Source organism: Podarcis muralis, chromosome 7 (assembly GCF_964188315.1).
Source record: "Podarcis muralis chromosome 7, rPodMur119.hap1.1, whole genome shotgun sequence".
Taxonomy (NCBI): domain Eukaryota; kingdom Metazoa; phylum Chordata; class Lepidosauria; order Squamata; family Lacertidae; genus Podarcis; species Podarcis muralis.
Genome location: NC_135661.1, coordinates 90335812 through 90353958, shown reverse-complemented (window position 1 = coordinate 90353958; position 18147 = coordinate 90335812). Strand labels below are relative to the sequence as shown.

At 46.7% G+C, this 18147-nt stretch overlaps 2 protein-coding genes across 7 annotated transcripts in view; one reads left to right on the top strand and one right to left on the bottom strand.

Moving 5' to 3' along the window:
* Window positions 1-18147, top strand: part of ADAD2 (adenosine deaminase domain containing 2) — a 43395-nt gene that overhangs the window by 19506 nt on the left and 5742 nt on the right. For 4 of the 5 annotated variants that reach the window (XM_028741829.2, XM_028741835.2, XM_028741832.2 and 1 more), the window contains exon 11: window positions 573-1809. The exons of the other annotated variant lie outside the window; for it this stretch is intronic. In XM_028741829.2, coding sequence (XP_028597662.2) covers window positions 573-683 — 111 coding nt within the window. In that variant the 3' untranslated portion in view covers window positions 684-1809. Of the gene's footprint in view, window positions 1-572; window positions 1810-18147 lie in introns of those variants that run through there. 5 annotated transcript variants of the gene reach the window in all.
* LOC114603093 (ras-related protein ORAB-1-like) lies at window positions 4337-16175 on the bottom strand. 2 transcript variants are annotated; one of them, XM_028741840.2, is made up of 7 exons: window positions 15880-16175; window positions 13879-13998; window positions 13482-13554; window positions 11178-11273; window positions 10191-10286; window positions 7691-7822; window positions 4337-7005 (listed from the first exon to the last, which is right to left on the bottom strand). In XM_028741840.2, exons 2-7 carry the CDS (start codon window positions 13899-13901, stop codon window positions 6784-6786), a joined length of 642 nt encoding a protein of 213 aa, XP_028597673.1. In that variant the 5' UTR covers window positions 13902-13998; window positions 15880-16175; the 3' UTR covers window positions 4337-6783. The 2 variants fall into 2 exon arrangements, with proteins under 2 accessions (XP_028597673.1, XP_028597671.1); XM_028741838.2 differs by having other exon boundaries at window positions 13879-14001; window positions 15880-16174.

Here is an 18147-nt window from a genome sequence, read left to right as displayed (position 1 = left end):
CTGCTGCATGCTGCTCACAGAGGCAAGACAGTTTGAGCATATAAGGCCAATCCTGGCCCGACTGCAGTGTCTGTCAATTAGTTTCTGGGCCCAATTCAAAGTGATTGTTTTGACTTATGAAGCCCTAAACAGCTCAAGACTTCAATACAGTACCTCAAGCACCGCCTCTCCTCATATGAACTGACCCAGGCTCTGTAATAATAATAATATATTTATATGCCACCCATCTGACTGGGTGAGCCCAGCCACCTGAGGCCATTCTCCATGTGTCTCAGTGAGAAGACCAGAGGGTGGCAACACAAGAGTGGGCCTTTTATGCAGTAGCTCCCTGTTTATGGAATGACGGTTGTATTTGTTTCATTAAGTATTTTGTATTCTCATTTTCTATTTTATGTTGTGAATGAATTGCCCAGGGATCTTCGGATGAAGGGCAGTATATAAATTTAATAACGAGAAAAAAGATGATAAAGAAAATAAGTAAATAAGGAGAATGTCAAGGTGGGTGTTGGTGGGCTCTCAAATCTTTCTCCCGAACATCCCTTCTAGACTCCTCCTTTCTTTCCCTCAACTAGGTCAAAGCTGAGGTCTATCAGACAGCCAAGCGCCAGGTGTATGCCCAGCTGAGCTCTCAAGACTTTGGCAAGTGGCCCCAAAAGCAGCTGGTGGACATCTTCCCCAGTTAGACTGCCCTGCCGGCTAAGCTACTGCCTGCATACTGGAGACATTTCAGCCTTAAGGTGGATGGCTGGGTGGGTGTGCGCAAGGCTGGTAAATCTTCACCTAGCAAATGGAGAGCTCTAAATGTTGCTGTACTTTTGGGGTGAATGGGGCTATAAATGTTTAAATACATCGTTTTGCCGTGATGCCGTTTTCACAGCGGTCCTTTCCTATGATGGAATAGGAAAGTCGGGTGTGTAACTGAGGCTTAAAGTTCTGACTTGACATTTACTTAGAGTTCTACTTTTTCTTTGTACCTGCTTTGGGGCTGTGTCCAAACACAGCCACAAACTATGGTGATTGCTTTGGGAATGAGGCACAGAAAGCCCCAAGCTCTCCCACTCCCCTGCCTCTCCTCTGGGATGGGTAATGAAACAGGCTTGTTTCAGCACAGACCATAGTTAAGATTAACCTCGGTTTAGGATTTGCACGTATGGTTAATCAAAAAAGGAAGTGGAAGCTTCTGATCTCTCAACCCTGCTGGAGGAAGAGAGCGGGCAGTGTGCAGCCTCCCTCTGCAGTTTATTCCTGGAATAATATACAATGGGCTATTAAACCATAGTTTATTATTACATTTTAATTCAGTTTCTGTTTAATTCAGTGTGTTGCAGGAAGGTCAGGGTAACATGTGAAATACGCACGAGTTGCACAACCATGTGAGAAGGAGGCTGTGTGACAAACTTCTGTGTACCTCTATAAAGACTGCACATTTCCTTGATCTTTAAATATGCACACACTAATCTCAGGGAACACGTAAGCAAACGTCTTCAGATTTCATTACTGTGGATTTGAAGGCTTAGCTTTGGGGATTTTTATTTATTTATTTTGCTATTTGCAATTGAAACGTTAACAGTTAATGGCAGGATCCAGTTGTGCATCCTAGGCCAATTTTTCACTTAAGCCGCAGTTTGGTTTCTGTCAGCTCCCCTCCACAATTTTCCACACTATGGTTCAGTTTCATGGTGGAAGTGAATGAGAAATTGTCACACATTCAGGTTGTACTTAACTGGATGTCTTTTATGACAAGGGGTTTGAGAGCCGGCCATTTTGTGTTTGTTTGGAAATGCACTTGTTTTGGCTGCTGATTTTGCAGATATTACTACTGAAGTAAAGAATTGCAAACCTTAGAATTTGTGTGTGGCTGCTTGTACAAATTGAGGCAAAGCTGTGAATTTTACTTATTACTCTAAAATAGTACCTAGCATGTCTTGTTAACCGCATTGCCAGGCTTTCCGTATAAACTCTGAAAGCCTTGATCTAAATGAGATGTCATGGTGCCCTTATTTCAGACACTGATGCACTGGTCTAAGCACCATTCTGGAAAAATGGTATACAAATAATAAGGTGGTGATGATTTGGAGCTTCAGGGGCTCAGCAGTTTGTGATCTCACAAGCGAGAAATGAGCAGCAGTAGTAACAACAAGCACATTTATATGGTGCTTTAGAGCAGAAGGTGGCTAATATTTTTTGGCCTGAGGATGAGGTCCACACTCTTGGACAAAGGCTCTTGCATGCATGCACACAGACCCCCCCAACTCCCCTGCTAACCCTCCCCCCTGCTATGTGGAGATCAGCTAAGGAGGGGGGCTATTGCTCCATCTTTGCTTATCAGGGCAACTTGGGCTCTCTCCATCGCAGCACACTCTACTTTTCTTTTTGTCACCAGTGTCAAAATTGGTGGAGTCGGGGTGGAGGGACAGGGCATTTGCTGGTGGCCTAAGTTAGGCCACCCCTTGCATTAGAGTCTTCAAAATACTTCCAACACATGTCGCAGCAATCCTTTCAACACCCTTGCCCAAGTAGTTTACTATTATCCCTGTGTCTTGAGGACCACCTCCTCCCAGATGAATCTGCCTGTGCAATTGGATCAAGACGGGTGGCTCGGCTCGGCCGTCTTTTGCTGGTGGATTTCCCAGGGGGGCACCTGGCTTCTTTGCTGCCTGATTTCTAGTGGGTGGTGAAGGCAACGCTTTTTACCCAAGACTTTGAGCTTGGGTAGTTGGAATGCTGAATATAGTGTGTGTGTGTGTGTGTGTGTGTGTGTGAGAGAGAGAGAGAGAGAGAGAGAGAGAGAGCGCGCGCTTGATGTTTTGTTCTGTTTGGGAGTCGGTGTGTGTGTTCTTTTCCCCTTCTTTGTACAGTCATACCTCGGGTTAAAGTCGCTTCAGGTTGAACATTTTCAGTTTGCGCTCCGCAGTGACCCGGAAGTAACAGAACGCGTTACTTCCAGGTTTCGCCGCTCGTGCATGCGCAGATGCTCAAAATGATGTCATGGGCAGAGGCGGCGAATCGCAACCCGCGCATGTGCAGATGCACAGACACAGGTTGCGTTCTGCTCTGGATGCGAATGGGGCTCCGGAACGGATCCCGTTCGCATCCAGAGGTACCACTGTATTGTTAGATAACTTGCCTGGTCTGCTTGATCAAAAGGCAGCATTGAAGTATTCCAATAAATGAAAGTATTTGAGGATGGATATCATGGGCTGGGGAGGTAACTGACTTGCCTAAGGTTATGTAGTGAGCTTTTGGCAGAACCAGTGTCCTGCTTATGGGCTTTCCATTGGGGCACCTGGCTGGCCAATGGGAGAACAGAATGCTGGGTTAGATGGGCCTTTGCTCTGACCCAGCTTCAGAGCAGCTCTTGTCTTCTTGGCTCTTCCTGGCTCTCTGCTCATTTGCTGTGTTATGCTGGGGGGGGGGGGTGAGCATGTGGCGTTGATAACAGAGGAAGTCTGTGTCTTGTGCAAAATAGTCAAAAGGAACAAAAGGAACTGGCTGCTTCTTATATCTCAAGCAGGCTGCATGGGGAATTCCAGTGGATTTATTTAATGTCAAATATCTTTTTAAAAATAAAAATGTCTGGAGCTGTGAACAATAGCAAGGTTTAAAATGCAAATTATAAAACAGCGTAGCGGATAAAAGGCAACATCAAAAGAAATCCAGGCATGAGTTAAAATCCCACCATATATTAAAGAGTATTTAAAAGACTGGGAATTGTTTTTCAGAAAAGGTATATACCTGAAACATCTTTGTCCATTGCCTGGTGAGCTTTTAGATGCCCCTGACCTCTCTCTTCCCTTGCTCACATTTATTTATCAATGGCCATGAGTCACAGTGGCGGCCATAACAGCATCCCCATTGAGGTTTGACAGGCACTCACACCTGCTCTTTGTACTTACTGGAAACAGTGGAAGCCTTTTGTGTTTCTGTTTTGTTTTTTAAAAAGCTCTTTCAACTTGTTCATTTATTTATATACTGCTTAATGTCAAAATGGTATGTTTACAAATCGTGAGTTTATAATTCATAAATTAATAAGAAGCACCGAAAAAGGGGCTGTGTAGAGAATTCCCCTCCCCTTGCACTGCTATCACTCAGTGGGTTTGGCAAAGGACCTTGCCAGCATTGGTCTGTTTCTAGGCTACCTTTCAGCGCAAGACCCCCAGGGCAGTGTACAGTTCAAAACATCAAATACAGCAACTCCGAAACCCTGCACTTCTGTCCTTCATCTGTTACGCTGGCAGACCTGTGACCTCCACTGGGGCTAAGCTCAGAGGCTGCGGCCAGAAATCAGGCCCTCTGTTTCCCAGCGTCCCAAGAGAGTACAGATGGATCACTCCACTTAATCAGCGAGCTGTTTTCTGTTTTAATCTGCACCCTGTCAAGCTTTTAATCAGACAAATTACATCCAGCAACGTTTTCAGTTTTCATAAGATGTTGTGACGCAGTCCAGAAACACACAAAACCCTTGCCCTCGTTTTATACCCCTGACCCCCATCCAAGTTCTGGAGGAGTTCATGCTGAATTCTGCCGTTCGAATAAACTGCCAGAGTTATAAACGTTGCGAACCTTTGCTTGGTTCTGCATTTAGTCCGGCTGACAAATCCAATCTGTTGAAAGAGAAATTTCGTTTTGGGCGAGAGACCCAGGGCAAGGAGAGAAGCGAAGTTTACTTCAAAATATTTTCAACCATATTTGTTCTCTAAGCAGTTCACGGTTAAAAAAAAAAAGGCAAAAAACCCAGACACACATACAAACATTTATAGGGGAATGCTTTTGCCCTTAAAAAGAAGGAGCCTATGGTATCATGTGACTCCTGGCTGTGCTCCCCCCAAATATGGCGACAGCAGCAAAGTGAGCTCATGGGGACAGATGTTCTTCAGGCGCCTCTTCTCAGTTCCACCAGATGTTTCATATGCTGGGCAGTTTGATTTCAATAGTTCCCACTGACAGTGGGAAAGTCCTCGCCTCCTGTTGATGTTCATCTGTGGCGGTGAGGAATATGGCCTCAAAATTAGTGCAGGGGTATTGAAATCAGGATTGCATGGTAAATAGGTATGTGGAGAAGGGAAACAGGGAACCAGATAGGACCACAGCTCCCTTCCCCTAAGCCCTGGGCTCCCTGCCTTTTGGAGCTTTCCACAGAGAAGCCTTGTATATTTAACATCCATGGGGATTAGAGGCTTGCTCTCTCTTAACACCTTTCAGTTTTCCAGTATTTTCCAGAGTGACAGATAAATCAGTAGGGTACCAACATACATACTACGCATGTATGTTGGACGAATAGAAAACTTGCCAACCTACTTACTTAAACAAAGGGCAAATTAGCATTGCAACCCTTGAGGGCAAAATGTTAAAAAATAAAATAAAGGATGAGAAAAAGGAGTTAGACGTTGTGCTCTGCCAACAAGAGTTGATTGCTACCATTTCTTGATGCTGTCGGTGTTAGGAGCACCATAAGGCCTGCAAACCCTCCAAAAGGCAAGTGGAAATGTTCAATCCTGTTACCCTGGACTTCTGACCTGTTGCAGGCATGGGGTTACAGTTGCGTCGCCATGAGGTTGCAAATCACGCACCATACGCTGGCAGGTGGGTTGCCTGCCCCCGTTTCCTAGTAGTTGCCCACGGTGAAACATCATCCCTGCTTGGGCTTTGGGGAGTGCCCTTTCCCCTTCTCTAAACTAGTTAGCACATGTGCGCAGACTAGGATTTCCTCAAATTTCAGCCCTTCCCACCAATATCTAAGTTACACGAACATAAATGAATGAGCCTTAAGGTGCACTGCGGGAGGGGAACCTTCAACAATGTCTGTGTATTGCTGGGTTTGGGGAGAGCCAAGACAGTGATCTGTAGTGGCGGAACAGGCATGTTACGCATGCACAATGGTGTCCGTATTTTCATCCGTGACACGTTGGGCGTGGATGTACTGTGTTTATGGCTGCATCACACGCTTACATTAGGTTAAAGAGTTATTCCAGTTTCTCCCCTTAATTCTGGGGTCTGTAGTTCTTTGGTGGGGAACTCTATGGAATAGAAACTTCTCTTGACCCTTCCCAAACTACGACCCCCAGGATCCATGGACTAATGTAAGTTTGTAATGCAGTTATGCTCTCAGAGCTAGCAGGCAGGAGTTTTGAGGAGACAGTAGTGGGAAGGGGTGGCCGAGAGAAGAGTGGAAATCTACCCTTTCTATCAGTTGAACAGCCTTCAGCAATACAAGTACTGGTTTTTTTAAAAATAGGAAAGGCTTTAGGGGGAGGTGGTGGCTGTTAGACTGCGCCACGGGATCTTGATTGCATGCTCTGGAACCCATTTTGGTGTGTGTGGAAGCGGAACCAGGTAATGATGGTGATTCTAGGTGAATGAATCTGGTATAAGGGTCTCTCCGCCCCCTTGCTACCCTTGATTCCCTCTTTCTATGCAGCAAGACAATTGGTAGGTCCCATGTTCCATTGGGCTGGGAGGAGATGTGCTAAGAGAAAGAAACTGGGCTCTGTGTGTTTGTGTTGGTACAGCAGGTCAGGAGGTGGTTGCTAAAAAGGAAAAGATGGGACAGTTCCAAAGTCAGGGAGACGGGATGAAGCAAACACAGATTGGCCAAGGCTGTTTTGCCAGGAGAAGTTCCGTTGTGCATTCCAAGTCCATAAAGATACGTTGGGATGCTGTGAAGGCAAAGGGGGTCCCGTCGTCATCGTTGGCCATTCTGCAGGCCCAAGGCTCTCCGCTGCTCCCTCCCCCTTGTGCGTTCCTCGAACCTCCCCCTCCTTCGCTCGTTGGGCGGCTGCTCTCTTAGCAACAGCCTCCTCCGCCATCTTCTCCCTGGCCAGGCCCTTCTTGCCTCAGGGGGCCGCTCTGGATGTGGAGGTTCGACTTATGGCTGTCGTTCTGGGTGGGGCCACTGCTCACCCGGTTCTTGATCTCCGCCGCCATGGTGAGGAAGGCCTGTTCGACGTTGGTGGCGTTTTTCGCACTGGTCTCTAGGAAGGGCACCCCAAGGGAGTCTGCGTATTCCTGCGTGCAGGGAGGTCGAGACAAAACAACAATGAAGACTCAGCGATGATCTGCAGAGAGGTAGCCGTGCTAAGCCTTTTGCAGCAAAAGCAACTAAGAATCTCTGACATGTCACAAGAGACGCTTTGTTGTTTTCCATAGCAAATAAATGTTATTCTGTATAATGCATTTCTGCAATTTTAGATTTCTTTCTGTAGCGCCCTGGAATCTGTTTTTACAGAAAGCTTTGTTTGTACATTTTTTAAAATAACTAAATAAACTTGTTAAACAAATGTTGCGGCCCTGACAGTTATTAGCAGCCCAATCAAATGGGCAGGGTACAAATAATAAAATTATTAGTAGAAATAGTAACAGTATGGGGTGATCCGAAAGAGAACAAGAGGAGACCATCAGGAGGTGACTGATCCCTCTCTCTGCTGCCCAGCTTTTCATAAGGTAGAAGCTGGCCTTTTGACCATCGCAGTTTATGAAATAACATAAGCAATGTGTTTATTGCTTAGGTTCTTGTATCAAGAAATTTACAGTCTAAAAGCTCCTTCAGGAGTCGAGGATACGACAGAGAGAATGAATGAAAATGAAAGAGTGCGATTGCAGCTCCTTTCACTGAAGGTGAAATTGCTTTCTCAGCACTTTAAGGGTAAAAGCTGGTTTGATGCATGCCCTTCCCTTTCCCCTATTTATGCACCTTGGCTGTAGTGTAATCCACTGCTTTCTTGCTCGTGAGGTCGCTCTTGTTTCCCACAATCAATTTGTTGACGTTCTCACTGGCATAGCGGTTGATCTCCTCCAGCCAGAGATGCATGTTGTTGAAGGAATCCTGGAAAGGGGCAGGGACAAAGTTCAGAGAAGTGGTTCGTTTACGTATGTGGGTAGCAGCAGCAGTGAGCTACTCTGGCCTCATGTTTGCTGAAACTCCTCATCTTCTCTAACCATATTGTTTGTTTGTCTGTCCCTGGCTTCTTCTCACCAACCAAGCTTCTAAATAACTGCTTGCCTAGTCACCTATGGTGAGCAAGAATCCCTTCCAGGTGATTAGATAGGGATGCTTTCCAAAAGTTAATTCTCTGCCTCTCTTATACAGTGGTGCCCCGCAAGACGAATGCCTCGCAAGACGGAAAACCCGCTAGACGAAAGGGTTTTCCGTTTTGGAGGTGCTTTGCAAAATGAATTTCCTATGGGCTTGCTTCGCAAGACCAAAATGTCTTGCGAGTTCCTGCAGGGTTCTCCCCCCCCCCTTTTCCCAAGCCGCTAAGCCGCTTATCAGCTGATCCGCTAAGCCGCTTATCAGCTGATCCGCTAAGCCGCTTATCAGCTGATCCGCTAAGCCGCTAAGCCGCTTAACAGCTGATCGCTAAGCCGCTTATCAGCTGATCCGCTAAGCCGCTTAACAGCTGATCCGCTAAGCCGCTTATCAGCTGATCCGCTAAGCCGCTTAACAGCTGATCGCTAAGCCGCTTATCAGCTGATCCGCTAAGCCGCTTAACAGCTGATCGCTAAGCCGCTTATCAGCTGATCCGCTAAGCCGCTTAACAGCTGATCCGCTAAGCCGCTTATCAGCTGATCCGCTAAGCCGCTTATCAGCTGATCCGCTAAGCCGCTAAGCCGCTTAACAGCTGATAGCTAAGCCGCTTATCAGCTGATCCGCTAAGCCGCTTATCAGCTGATCCGCTAAGCCGCTTAACAGCTGATCCGCTAAGCCGCTAAGCCGCTTATCAGCTGATCCGCTAAGCCGCTTATCAGCTGATTCGCTAAGCCCGCTAAGCCGCTTATCAGCTGATCCGCTAAGCCGCTTATCAGCTGATTCGCTAAGCCGCTAAGCCGCTTATCAGCTGATCCGCTAAGCCGCTTAACAGCTGATCCGCTAAGCTGCTAAGCCGCTTATCAGCTGATCCGCTAAGCCGCTTATCAGCTGATTCGCTAAGCCCGCTAAGCTGCTAATAGCGCTAATCCGCTAAGCCGCTAATGGGCTTGCTTCGCAAGACGAAAAAACCGCAAGACGAAGAGAATCGCGGAACGGATTCTTTTTGTCTTGCGAGGCACCACTGTACTGCCCAACAGTAACACTGAGATAGATGGAGCAGGAGGGTTAGTTAAAAATGTGTGCTATTAAATTATATGGATGCATTTGCAGTGCTGCCCTCGTTTATTACATGGGGCTTGGCAAGAGAACTTTCTGGTGGCAATAAGAAGAGCCCTGCTGGTTTGGACCAAAATTCATCAGTCCAGCATCCTGTTCCCTTACAGTGGCCAATCAGATGCCCACAAACTGGGCAATAACTGTCCTCCGCTGATGATTTCAAGCAAATGATGCTTAGTGTCATTTCGCCTCTGAACAGAGGAGCCATAACATGGAGGTTTATGGAATGTTTCATAAAGCTCTCCGCTTTTAAACCTATCTAAGTTAGTGGAGTGGACATTGCTGCATCTTGTGGTAGTGAATTTTTGTGGGAGTCCCAAGGTAGTTCATACTTTTGTGACCTCCCCTCCTTTTTTGTTGGTGGCCCAAGGTAGCTGGCTGGGACAGCTGCTTTTCTTGCTGCCATGTATCTTATCCCTTGCAGGGATATCCCTGTTGATATCTTCATCCCCTCCCATTGCTAGAATCTCCTGATCTGATGTTTTGAGAAAGGAGGGGGCGGAAACTGCTCTTCTACTCTTCCGCTCTTGACTAACTGCCTGACTCTGTGTGCAGAGAGTCTTATCTGTGTAGTGACTAGATGGCTGAGTGGGAGCTGTAACACTCATGCAAGCCAGTAGTTCGTTAGTTTGTAGTAGCTATTAGAAATAAAAGGAGTTATGCTTCGCAGCTGGCTTCCGCGTTATTTATACTCTTCGTGAGTCTGGTGCTCACAATGCACAGTTGTGAGTCCAGTGCACTGGGACCTGTTTTCCAGGATTGGAAGGTCTCTGGAAGTGCTCCAGTCGCCTAGCCCAGTCGGGGCAGAACCAGTTATTGAGCCCAGTTGCTGCGCATCGGTTGAAAGGCTTACTGACAATCCCTGCAGGGGATAAGATACCCTGCATTGCAACGGATTGAGCTAGATGATTTGGGTCCCTTCCAACTCTGCAATTCTATGATTCTGTGCTGTGATGGTCACAGTTGCCCTCTGAGGAACGTCCTGCCTAAGGTCTAGTGTCTCCCCTCTGCTTTTCTCGAATGAAAAGCTGTTCTCTGTCCCACTTACCTGGTCTGTCACATCGTATACAATGATGATGCCATGCGCACCTCGATAATAGCTGGACGTGATTGTTCGGAAGCGCTCCTGCCCTGCCGTATCCCACTGTGGGGCAAAGAAATGTGTTTGTTCTGGTCAGTGCTGCCTTCTAGTGGGCAGTGTTAGAAATGTGACTCGGTTTTCAACAAGAGAATATAATAAGAGTATGAGAAAAATAAGTGAAACCAAAATGGAACTTAACAGAAATTTTGATTCTGTTCATATTGGTCTGAATCAAGACAGTGGATTCGTTTCCCACTGCATTGTATACGAGGTGAATTGCATGCAAATATGTGTGTGTGTGTGTGTGTGTGTATGTATGTAATTATATACTAGGGGAAACAAAATAAAAAATTAAGAAATTCCTTCCAGTAGTACCTTAGAGACCAACTAAGTTTGTTATTAGTATGAGCTTTCGTGTGCATGCACACTTCTTCAGATAAACAAACTTAGTTGGTCTCTAAAGTGCTACTGGAATGAATTTTTAAATTTTTTGTTTCGACTATGGCAGACCAACACGGCTACCTACCTGTAACTAGATACTAGGGGAAGTTATCATAGGTCTGTTTTAATGCATGTATATTCAGTTGCCACAACATTTACATAAATACACATACTGTATATTTCAGCACACTGTTCTAGTTGGATTCACCCCTTGGACCTGTCAGCAGATCTAGAATTTGAAGCAGCTTCTAAGGCTGCTGTTAAAGAATGTCAAAACTTCCACTGGAAGGTTATCATTTCACCAAACATTCAAGGTGTTTTTATGGGGTCCTTAATTGCAAGTGACTGAGTGGAAGAATAAGAAAAAGCTGCACCTGCTGTGATTCTAGGTTCTGTGCAGCTGTTTAAGGTACAGGAGCTTTCTTTTGCTGCTGTTCCTCTCAGCCATTGCAACCTGTACCAGGAGTTTCAGTTTCCAGCCTCCTGTTTCCACAGCCCTGTGGATATACTTACAATCTGCAGCTTAATGGTCCTTCCCTCCAACTCTATTGTCCGGATTTTGAAGTCCACGCCGATGGTACTGATGTAACTGTCTGTGTAGGTGTCATCCTAGAGAAGAAGAAAAGAAAGTGTGCATGTGAGTAGTGGCATTCTGCTGAGATAATGTGCTGTGTCTGAGTGGGAGCAATAGAGATTATTGTGGACTTTAGGAAATGTAAATTGAATATTCAGCCACTCATTATTGAGGTGGGGTGTGTGGAACAGGTCTGTGTTTCGATTTCTGGGAATGGAGTTGAGAGATTCCCTAACCTGAGGAGAAAACAGCAAAGACCTGGTGAAGAGAGCACAGCAGAGGTTATATTTTCTGAGAATCCTCCAGAAAAACAATCTCTCAAAGGACCTGTTGATGGCATTTTACCATTGCACTGTGGAGAGTGTACTAACTTATGGTCTGTGTGTGTGGTTTGGGAGCTGCACGGCCAGGGGAAAAACAATGCTGTCCAGGGTTGTAAAGACTGCGGAGAGAATAATTGGGTGCACTCTTCCCACCTTGGATCAAATCTACGCTTCCAGGTGCCTTAAGAAAGCTGCAGTGATAGCGCAGGATAGTGCGCACCCCGGAAATGATCTCTTTCAGCTTCTTCCTTCTGGGTTATAAAGACTAGGACTAGCCGCCTGAGAAACAGTTTCTACCCAAATGCGATTTTGGTTCTAAACGCATCTTCTTTCCATGGGGGCATCTCCAGGTAGAGTTGAGAAGGAACTCTGCCTCAGATCTTGGGGAGCCCTGCCTGTCGGTGAAGGTCGATGGGCCAGTGGTCTGTCTCTTTGCAAGGCAGCTTCTTGCCTTGACACCCACCCCACTCTTACTGACTGCATATGTATCCCACCTTTTCCTCCTTGGAGCTTAAGGTGGCAAACGTTTCCCCCCTCCTCGTTTAATTCCTGCAACAGCCCTGTGAGGTAGGTTAGGCTCAGAGGCAGTGCCTGGCCCAAGGTCACCCAGTGAGTTTTAGGGCAGAGTGGGGATTTGAACCCTAACTTTCCAGGTCTTAGTCCAGCACTTGAACCACTCTTGATTGCCGGTTCAGTTTCCTTGGCTACCTTCATGGCGATCCTAATGCTAAAATGAAAAATCTGGGGATTTCAAAGTCTGGAATTTTATTTTATTTTAACTTGGAAAAAGTAAGTATTTATCGTTTTTCTTTTCAATGCATGCAGGTGGCTGATGTCTCAAAGAGACTGCAGATAAATCTGTATTGGGTATTGAATTATGAAATGCTTTATCCCTAAATGATTGCTCTACCAGCGTTCAACGTGCACAGTATTTTGTGTCCCCCCCCTTTCCCCCCCTTTTAAACAATTTCAATTAATCCCTTCACCTCCCTCCCCCACAGCCCAGTACTTCCCTCCATCCATGTCTGGAATTTCAGGGTGGGAAGGGATTTCTTTAAAAAAACAAATCACAGCACACCTCCATTCTTGTTAAGCTCCACTCACTAATGTGGACAAAAATAGCACTGCCTATTTAAAATGGGGGTGCATGGGAGCTAATGTATAAGGAAAAACGAGATCTTTATGACCTGTGAACACAGTATAAGGCTTCTTCCTGGAAGTGACCCAGGAAACCTTTTTCTGACATGGGGATAGCACCCTTACAAAAGGCTCACCTGGAGCCTATCTCTGTTAAGCCAAGCAGGCTGTCGAAGAACACGCGGCAGCCTGGGTCGCAGATTCCCCCAGCCCCCCGATCAAAATTAGCTTGGTGTTTTCTTTCTGTGTTCCTTTCCCTGGGTCTGGAGCTGTTTGTAAGTTTGTTCTGTGGCACAGCTTGTGACTTCTGTGGTTTGCATTGACCAGGTGGACATCTGATGTTTGGGCGCTGGACTCAGGCTAGAGGAAGGCCTAGCACCTGGGAGCAGGTGATACGAAAGACCCTTGGTTGAGGCACCGAGTAGACAGTACAGGACCCAATAGTCTGACTGGCCAAATATAGGAGCTTTATTTCCAAGATGCTTTGCACATGCTCAGAGGCATCTTCCTCTTTATATCTTGGGGCAAGACCTGATGTTGAAAATGTGGCTGAGAGTCCTGATTGCCTTGTCCGTTTTATAAAATAATAATAATTATTATTTTATGTTAATGTGTTATACATTTGATGTTCGCTGCTCTGAGCCTGGTTTTGGCCGGGGAGGGCAGGGTATAAATAAAAATTATTATTATTATTATTATTATTATTATTATTATTATTATTATTATTTAGACTTCAGCAAAAGCTAGCCAAGGTGCCGGAACACCCCTTCCAAAGAGCCTTACCGCAAAACGGAGCAGAAGGCATGACTTCCCAACTCCAGAATCGCCAATCAGGAGCAGCTTAAACAAGTAGTCACTGTTGACAAGGTAGAAAAGAGAAAGGCATTTTGGTGAGCAACTGTAAATTGGTTTGGGTTGAAGGGAGCCACATACATGGTTTCCCCCCATTCTTCTTAAGAGAAGAGGGGCAAGCTTTAATTATGAGTAGGAAGTAATTAATCCACAGTGTTTGTGATGCCTCGGATTGGTGGTTTCGTTCCCTCCCTGGGTGAGCACCCAAAACCCAGTCCTCAATTTGGAATGATTTCAGAATGCCCTCTCACCCGGCACCACCTCCCTTGTTCGCTGTGCAGACAGCCTCTTGCCAACGAGGCTTCTCCCTTAGTCACTAGATACTCACTATTCAGGACTGATAGTTGACATGTCGGCAGGCAGGCAGGCATGCAGAAAACCAGGTGTGTCCCACTGTTTTGAGCACTCAGAAAGCAGGTGTGGAAGGTTGCAGTTCCCCAACTTGTGTCTGCTGTGTGATAAACAAGAAGATTCATTGTGCAGAGAATTTTTGAATCTGCACTTCTCCATTTTTTGTTTGTTTTCAATGCATTCAAAGAGGTTGGAGAAGGAAGTTGGGAATTGTGTGTGCAAGGTGCCTCAGACAAAATTGTCAAGTGTTTTTCCTTTTTAGTGTTTTTCTAATTCAGTTCTCGGTTCTGATTATGTTTGTCACAGGTACCAGGTAGCCTTTCCCATTAAAAGTACATTGCTTTCCTGTTTTTTGGCTGGGTGTCAAACCATCAATATATTTGATGTTCTGGCATTTGGCGTGCGTGTTGGCTGTGCCACATTCTGCCTGATTCTACCCTTGGTTAATGTCATGGGTAGGCAAACTAAGGCCCGGGGGCCAGATCCTGCCCAATCACCTTCTAAATCCAGCCCACAGATGGTCCGGGAATCAGCGTGTTTTTACATGAGTAGAATGTGTGCTTTTATTTAAAATGCATCTCTGGGTTATTTGTGGGGCATAGGAATTCATTCATTCCCCCCCAATATAGTCCGGCCCCCTACAAGGTCTGAGGGACAGTGGACCGGCCCTTGAAAAAGTTTGCTGACCCCTGGTTAATGTGCCCTGTCCTGTGGTTTTTCCTGCCTCTGCTTTCACCTGCCTTTGGCTTTCTCAGTTCCACTCCTCAATTAGCATCATGAGCCCATCCTCTTAATTCCTTCCAGATGTGCAGGTGAGGGAAAGGCAGTCTGCACAGAAGCTTCTTCCTGGATCAGCCCTGGCTCAAATTAGGTCTTGTTTCCATTCCCATTGTGCGTGGGATGGGTGAAGCTGGCTCATGCCTACGAAACGTCCTCCCCACAATACATGGCTACTCTCCAAGGGCCTCTCTGAACAACAACAAACCGTAATAGTTTTATAACAGTGTTAACTGTCATGGCTTCCCTTAAAGGATTATGGGAATGGTAGTCCGCTGCAATAGCAGGCAGAGTTCCCTAGCCATCCCACCCCCTGTCACAGAACTACAGTTCCCAGGGAACCCTCCCTAGGAAGAGCAAAAACTACCAGACCAGTTTGATTCAGATATGCACAAAGTTGTTACTGGGCTGTGTCGTTTTCACTGTTAAGACACCGACTGCTCTTCCGTGTTTAACCTGAGTTACTCCTTGTTTTACATCCATGCAAACGGCCAGTGTTTACTGAAATACAATGTAGGATTGGTGGTGATGCCTTAATTCTTCTGCCTTAGCTAAGAAAAGAAATCCTGGCAAGTTGACAGTTTGCTGAGACTCCACAGTCTTTTAAAGGCAAAACCTTTTTTGGGGGGGGAGGGGAGGTAGGATAGAAACATGTGAAGGAGATTTTTGGTCAGGCCGGGGACTTTTCAGTTTGGGGGGACATAAATCTGACAGAGATGTTCAGATTTGTCAAAAACTGGGAACACCCCCCCTGGTTAACTTGGGGGAGTGTTTCAGCGGATGTTTGCAATTCATACTGTGCACCGCTGGATATGGATCTGCAAAAAGATTTATTTCTGACACTGCCTCCCTGCCCCCCCACAATAAAAACGAGTCCCAAATCTAATTTAAAAATGACGTCTCTTGAAAGAAGGCCAGCAATGTTGCTGGCATATCTAGTCACATCCACAGAAACACACTTCATTCCCTTAATCTGCCCGCTGGAAGCCTTTGGCTGGATTATACCTCGCAAGCTGGTAGCTATGCAGTAAAATGTCTCCCAGTTTCTTCTGCATGCTCCTTCCTGGAAACCCTCCCTGCTTGAGAAAGAGGGGTTTCCGTTCCCTTCTTGTTCTCTCCCCACCCCCACCCTCATTTATCTCCCTGCCCTGGAATAAAGGTAATATGATGCTGATACGAAGGTTGATGAGAGGAAATGTACCTTCCCTGCGGCCTCGGCTTCTGTGTATTCCTAGATGAAGCAGGTGCAGTCCAGTTGCTCTGCAGAGGCAAAGTGTCTCCTTTTAGAGAATCGGAGGGAGACCAGTCCTTTTCTGAAGTATCCGCTGCTGGAGAGCGATGAATGAGCTCCTGCCGCAGGTGGATATCTTAGGACCTGCAATGTCAAAGCCAGCCGCCCGAGGAGGAGTGTCCAGGTTGGAGCTACAGAGCAGCGGGATTGCTGCCTCAAAGGGAAGAGAAACAAAGGAGCTCCCCACCCGACCCTCCCTGCCCCCCCAGTTTCCCCCAGCAGCTGCTTTTGCTCCCTCCCCAGCCCTCCTGTCTTGCAGCAGAGATGCTCCCAGCTGGGGGCTCCCCTATTGGCCAGCTGTTGGAGATGACATCATCTGATGATGCAGGGAGGACTGGCCTGCTGGTCTCTTTAATCTTGCAGGAGGAGGGCTGGATCCGCAAAGAGGGAGGAGGGGTCCCTGCAGGAGAAATGGAGGGGGTAGCAGGGCAGGGGCGGGTGGGCTGGGCGCCTGTGGGCTTAAATGGGAAATACGGGGCAAATACTGGCGTGTCATGAATATGGCTTAATAGGGCTTCACATTCTGTCATGGTCCCTCGCAGGGTGGAGCTTCAGGGCATGTTTATGAGTGGTTGTGATCTGCATTTAATGACTCCATACAGAAACAGGGAGTGATAGACTACCCACATTCATTAGCATGGAGTACAGAGGTTCGAATCCCCGCGGCGGGGTGCGCTCCCATTGTTCGGTCCCAGCACGTGCCAACCTAGCAGTTCGAAAGCACTCCCGGGTGCAAGTAGATAAATAGGGACCGCTTACTAGCGGGAAGGTAAACGGCGTTTCGTGTGCGGCTCTGGCTCGCCAGAGCAGCTTCATCACGCTGGCCACGTGACCCGGAAGTGTCTCCGGACAGCGCTGGCCCCCGGCCTCTTGAGTGAGATGGGCGCACAACCCTAGAGTCTGTCAAGACTGGCCCGTACGGGCAGGGGTACCTTTACCTTTACCTTTACAGAGGTACGATCTTGTATTGAGGTATTTCTCAAATGTTACAGTGATGTAAAGGGTGTGTGTGTGTGTGTGTGTGTGTCTGCTGCACACATTAGTGTGCTTTTGGGGCAAGAGGTGCGGTTCTTGCCAGCAGGACAGTTGGGCTAAGAGGCATTGCTTGGACGATGCAGGCTTTCTCAAGTTTTGTCTCCCGAGTTGGATTTGGCTGCAGATTTGCTAACGGAGAACAAAAGATGGACCTCTGCTAATGGTGTCATCAAAAATTCATAATTCTGTGCCCAGCTTTCCAGAAAGGCTGCAACAGTTCAGGGAGGGGAGATGTTTTGGCCTCTTAATGAGACAAAGATCTGAGTTCTTGCCTGACACGAGGAACTCTCTCGGGGAAATGCATGCCCCAGCAAATTTTTGCATGATTTGTACCAGAGCATACCATGAATACTTTGTGTAGTTGCTGTTCATCCCACGTCTCCTGACCAGCAGCTGACATGTGGGGCTCTTTGCATATAAAAGTATTTGCTCTGGCAACAGTTAGTACCAGATAAAAGAGGTTTGTGTTATCTTTAACATGCTGCCCCCTAGTATCATTTGGTTGATGGGACCCCTTTGTCTGTCTGTCAGGATACCTTCCTTCTCCCTGCACAAGATTCTCAACTGCAAGTTTCCCGCCCCCCAAAAAACACACCACCTATTTTTCTGTAGCTCAGCAAAGCATATGAAGAAGGGGCTCTAGCTGCGTCTGTGCATATTTCTCAATTGTCTTGTTCCTTTTTTTACAATGCCTGAGCTGGGCCTGATCCTAAGATCAGTATGCTGATCTGGAAAGGAGAAAGTGTATAAATGCAGCGAGCAGACCAAGACCCCTGCTCCTTGGGAGAAAGGCGATGGCAAACCTAGACAGCATCTTAAAAAGCAGAGACATCACCTTGCCAACAAAGGTCCGTATAGTTAAAGCCATGGTTTTCCCAGTAGTGATGTATGGAAGTGAGAGCTGGACCATCAAGAAGGCTGATCGCCAAAGAATTGATGCTTTTGAATTCTGGTGCTGGAGGAGACTCTTGAGAGTCCCATGGACTGCAAGAAGATCCAACCTCTCCATTCTGAAGGAAATCAGCCCTGAGTGCTCACTGGAAGGACAGATCCTGAAGCTGAGGCTCCAAGACTTTGGCCACCTCATGAGAAGAGAAGACTCCCTGGAAAAGACCCTGATGTTGGGAAAGATGGAGGGCACAA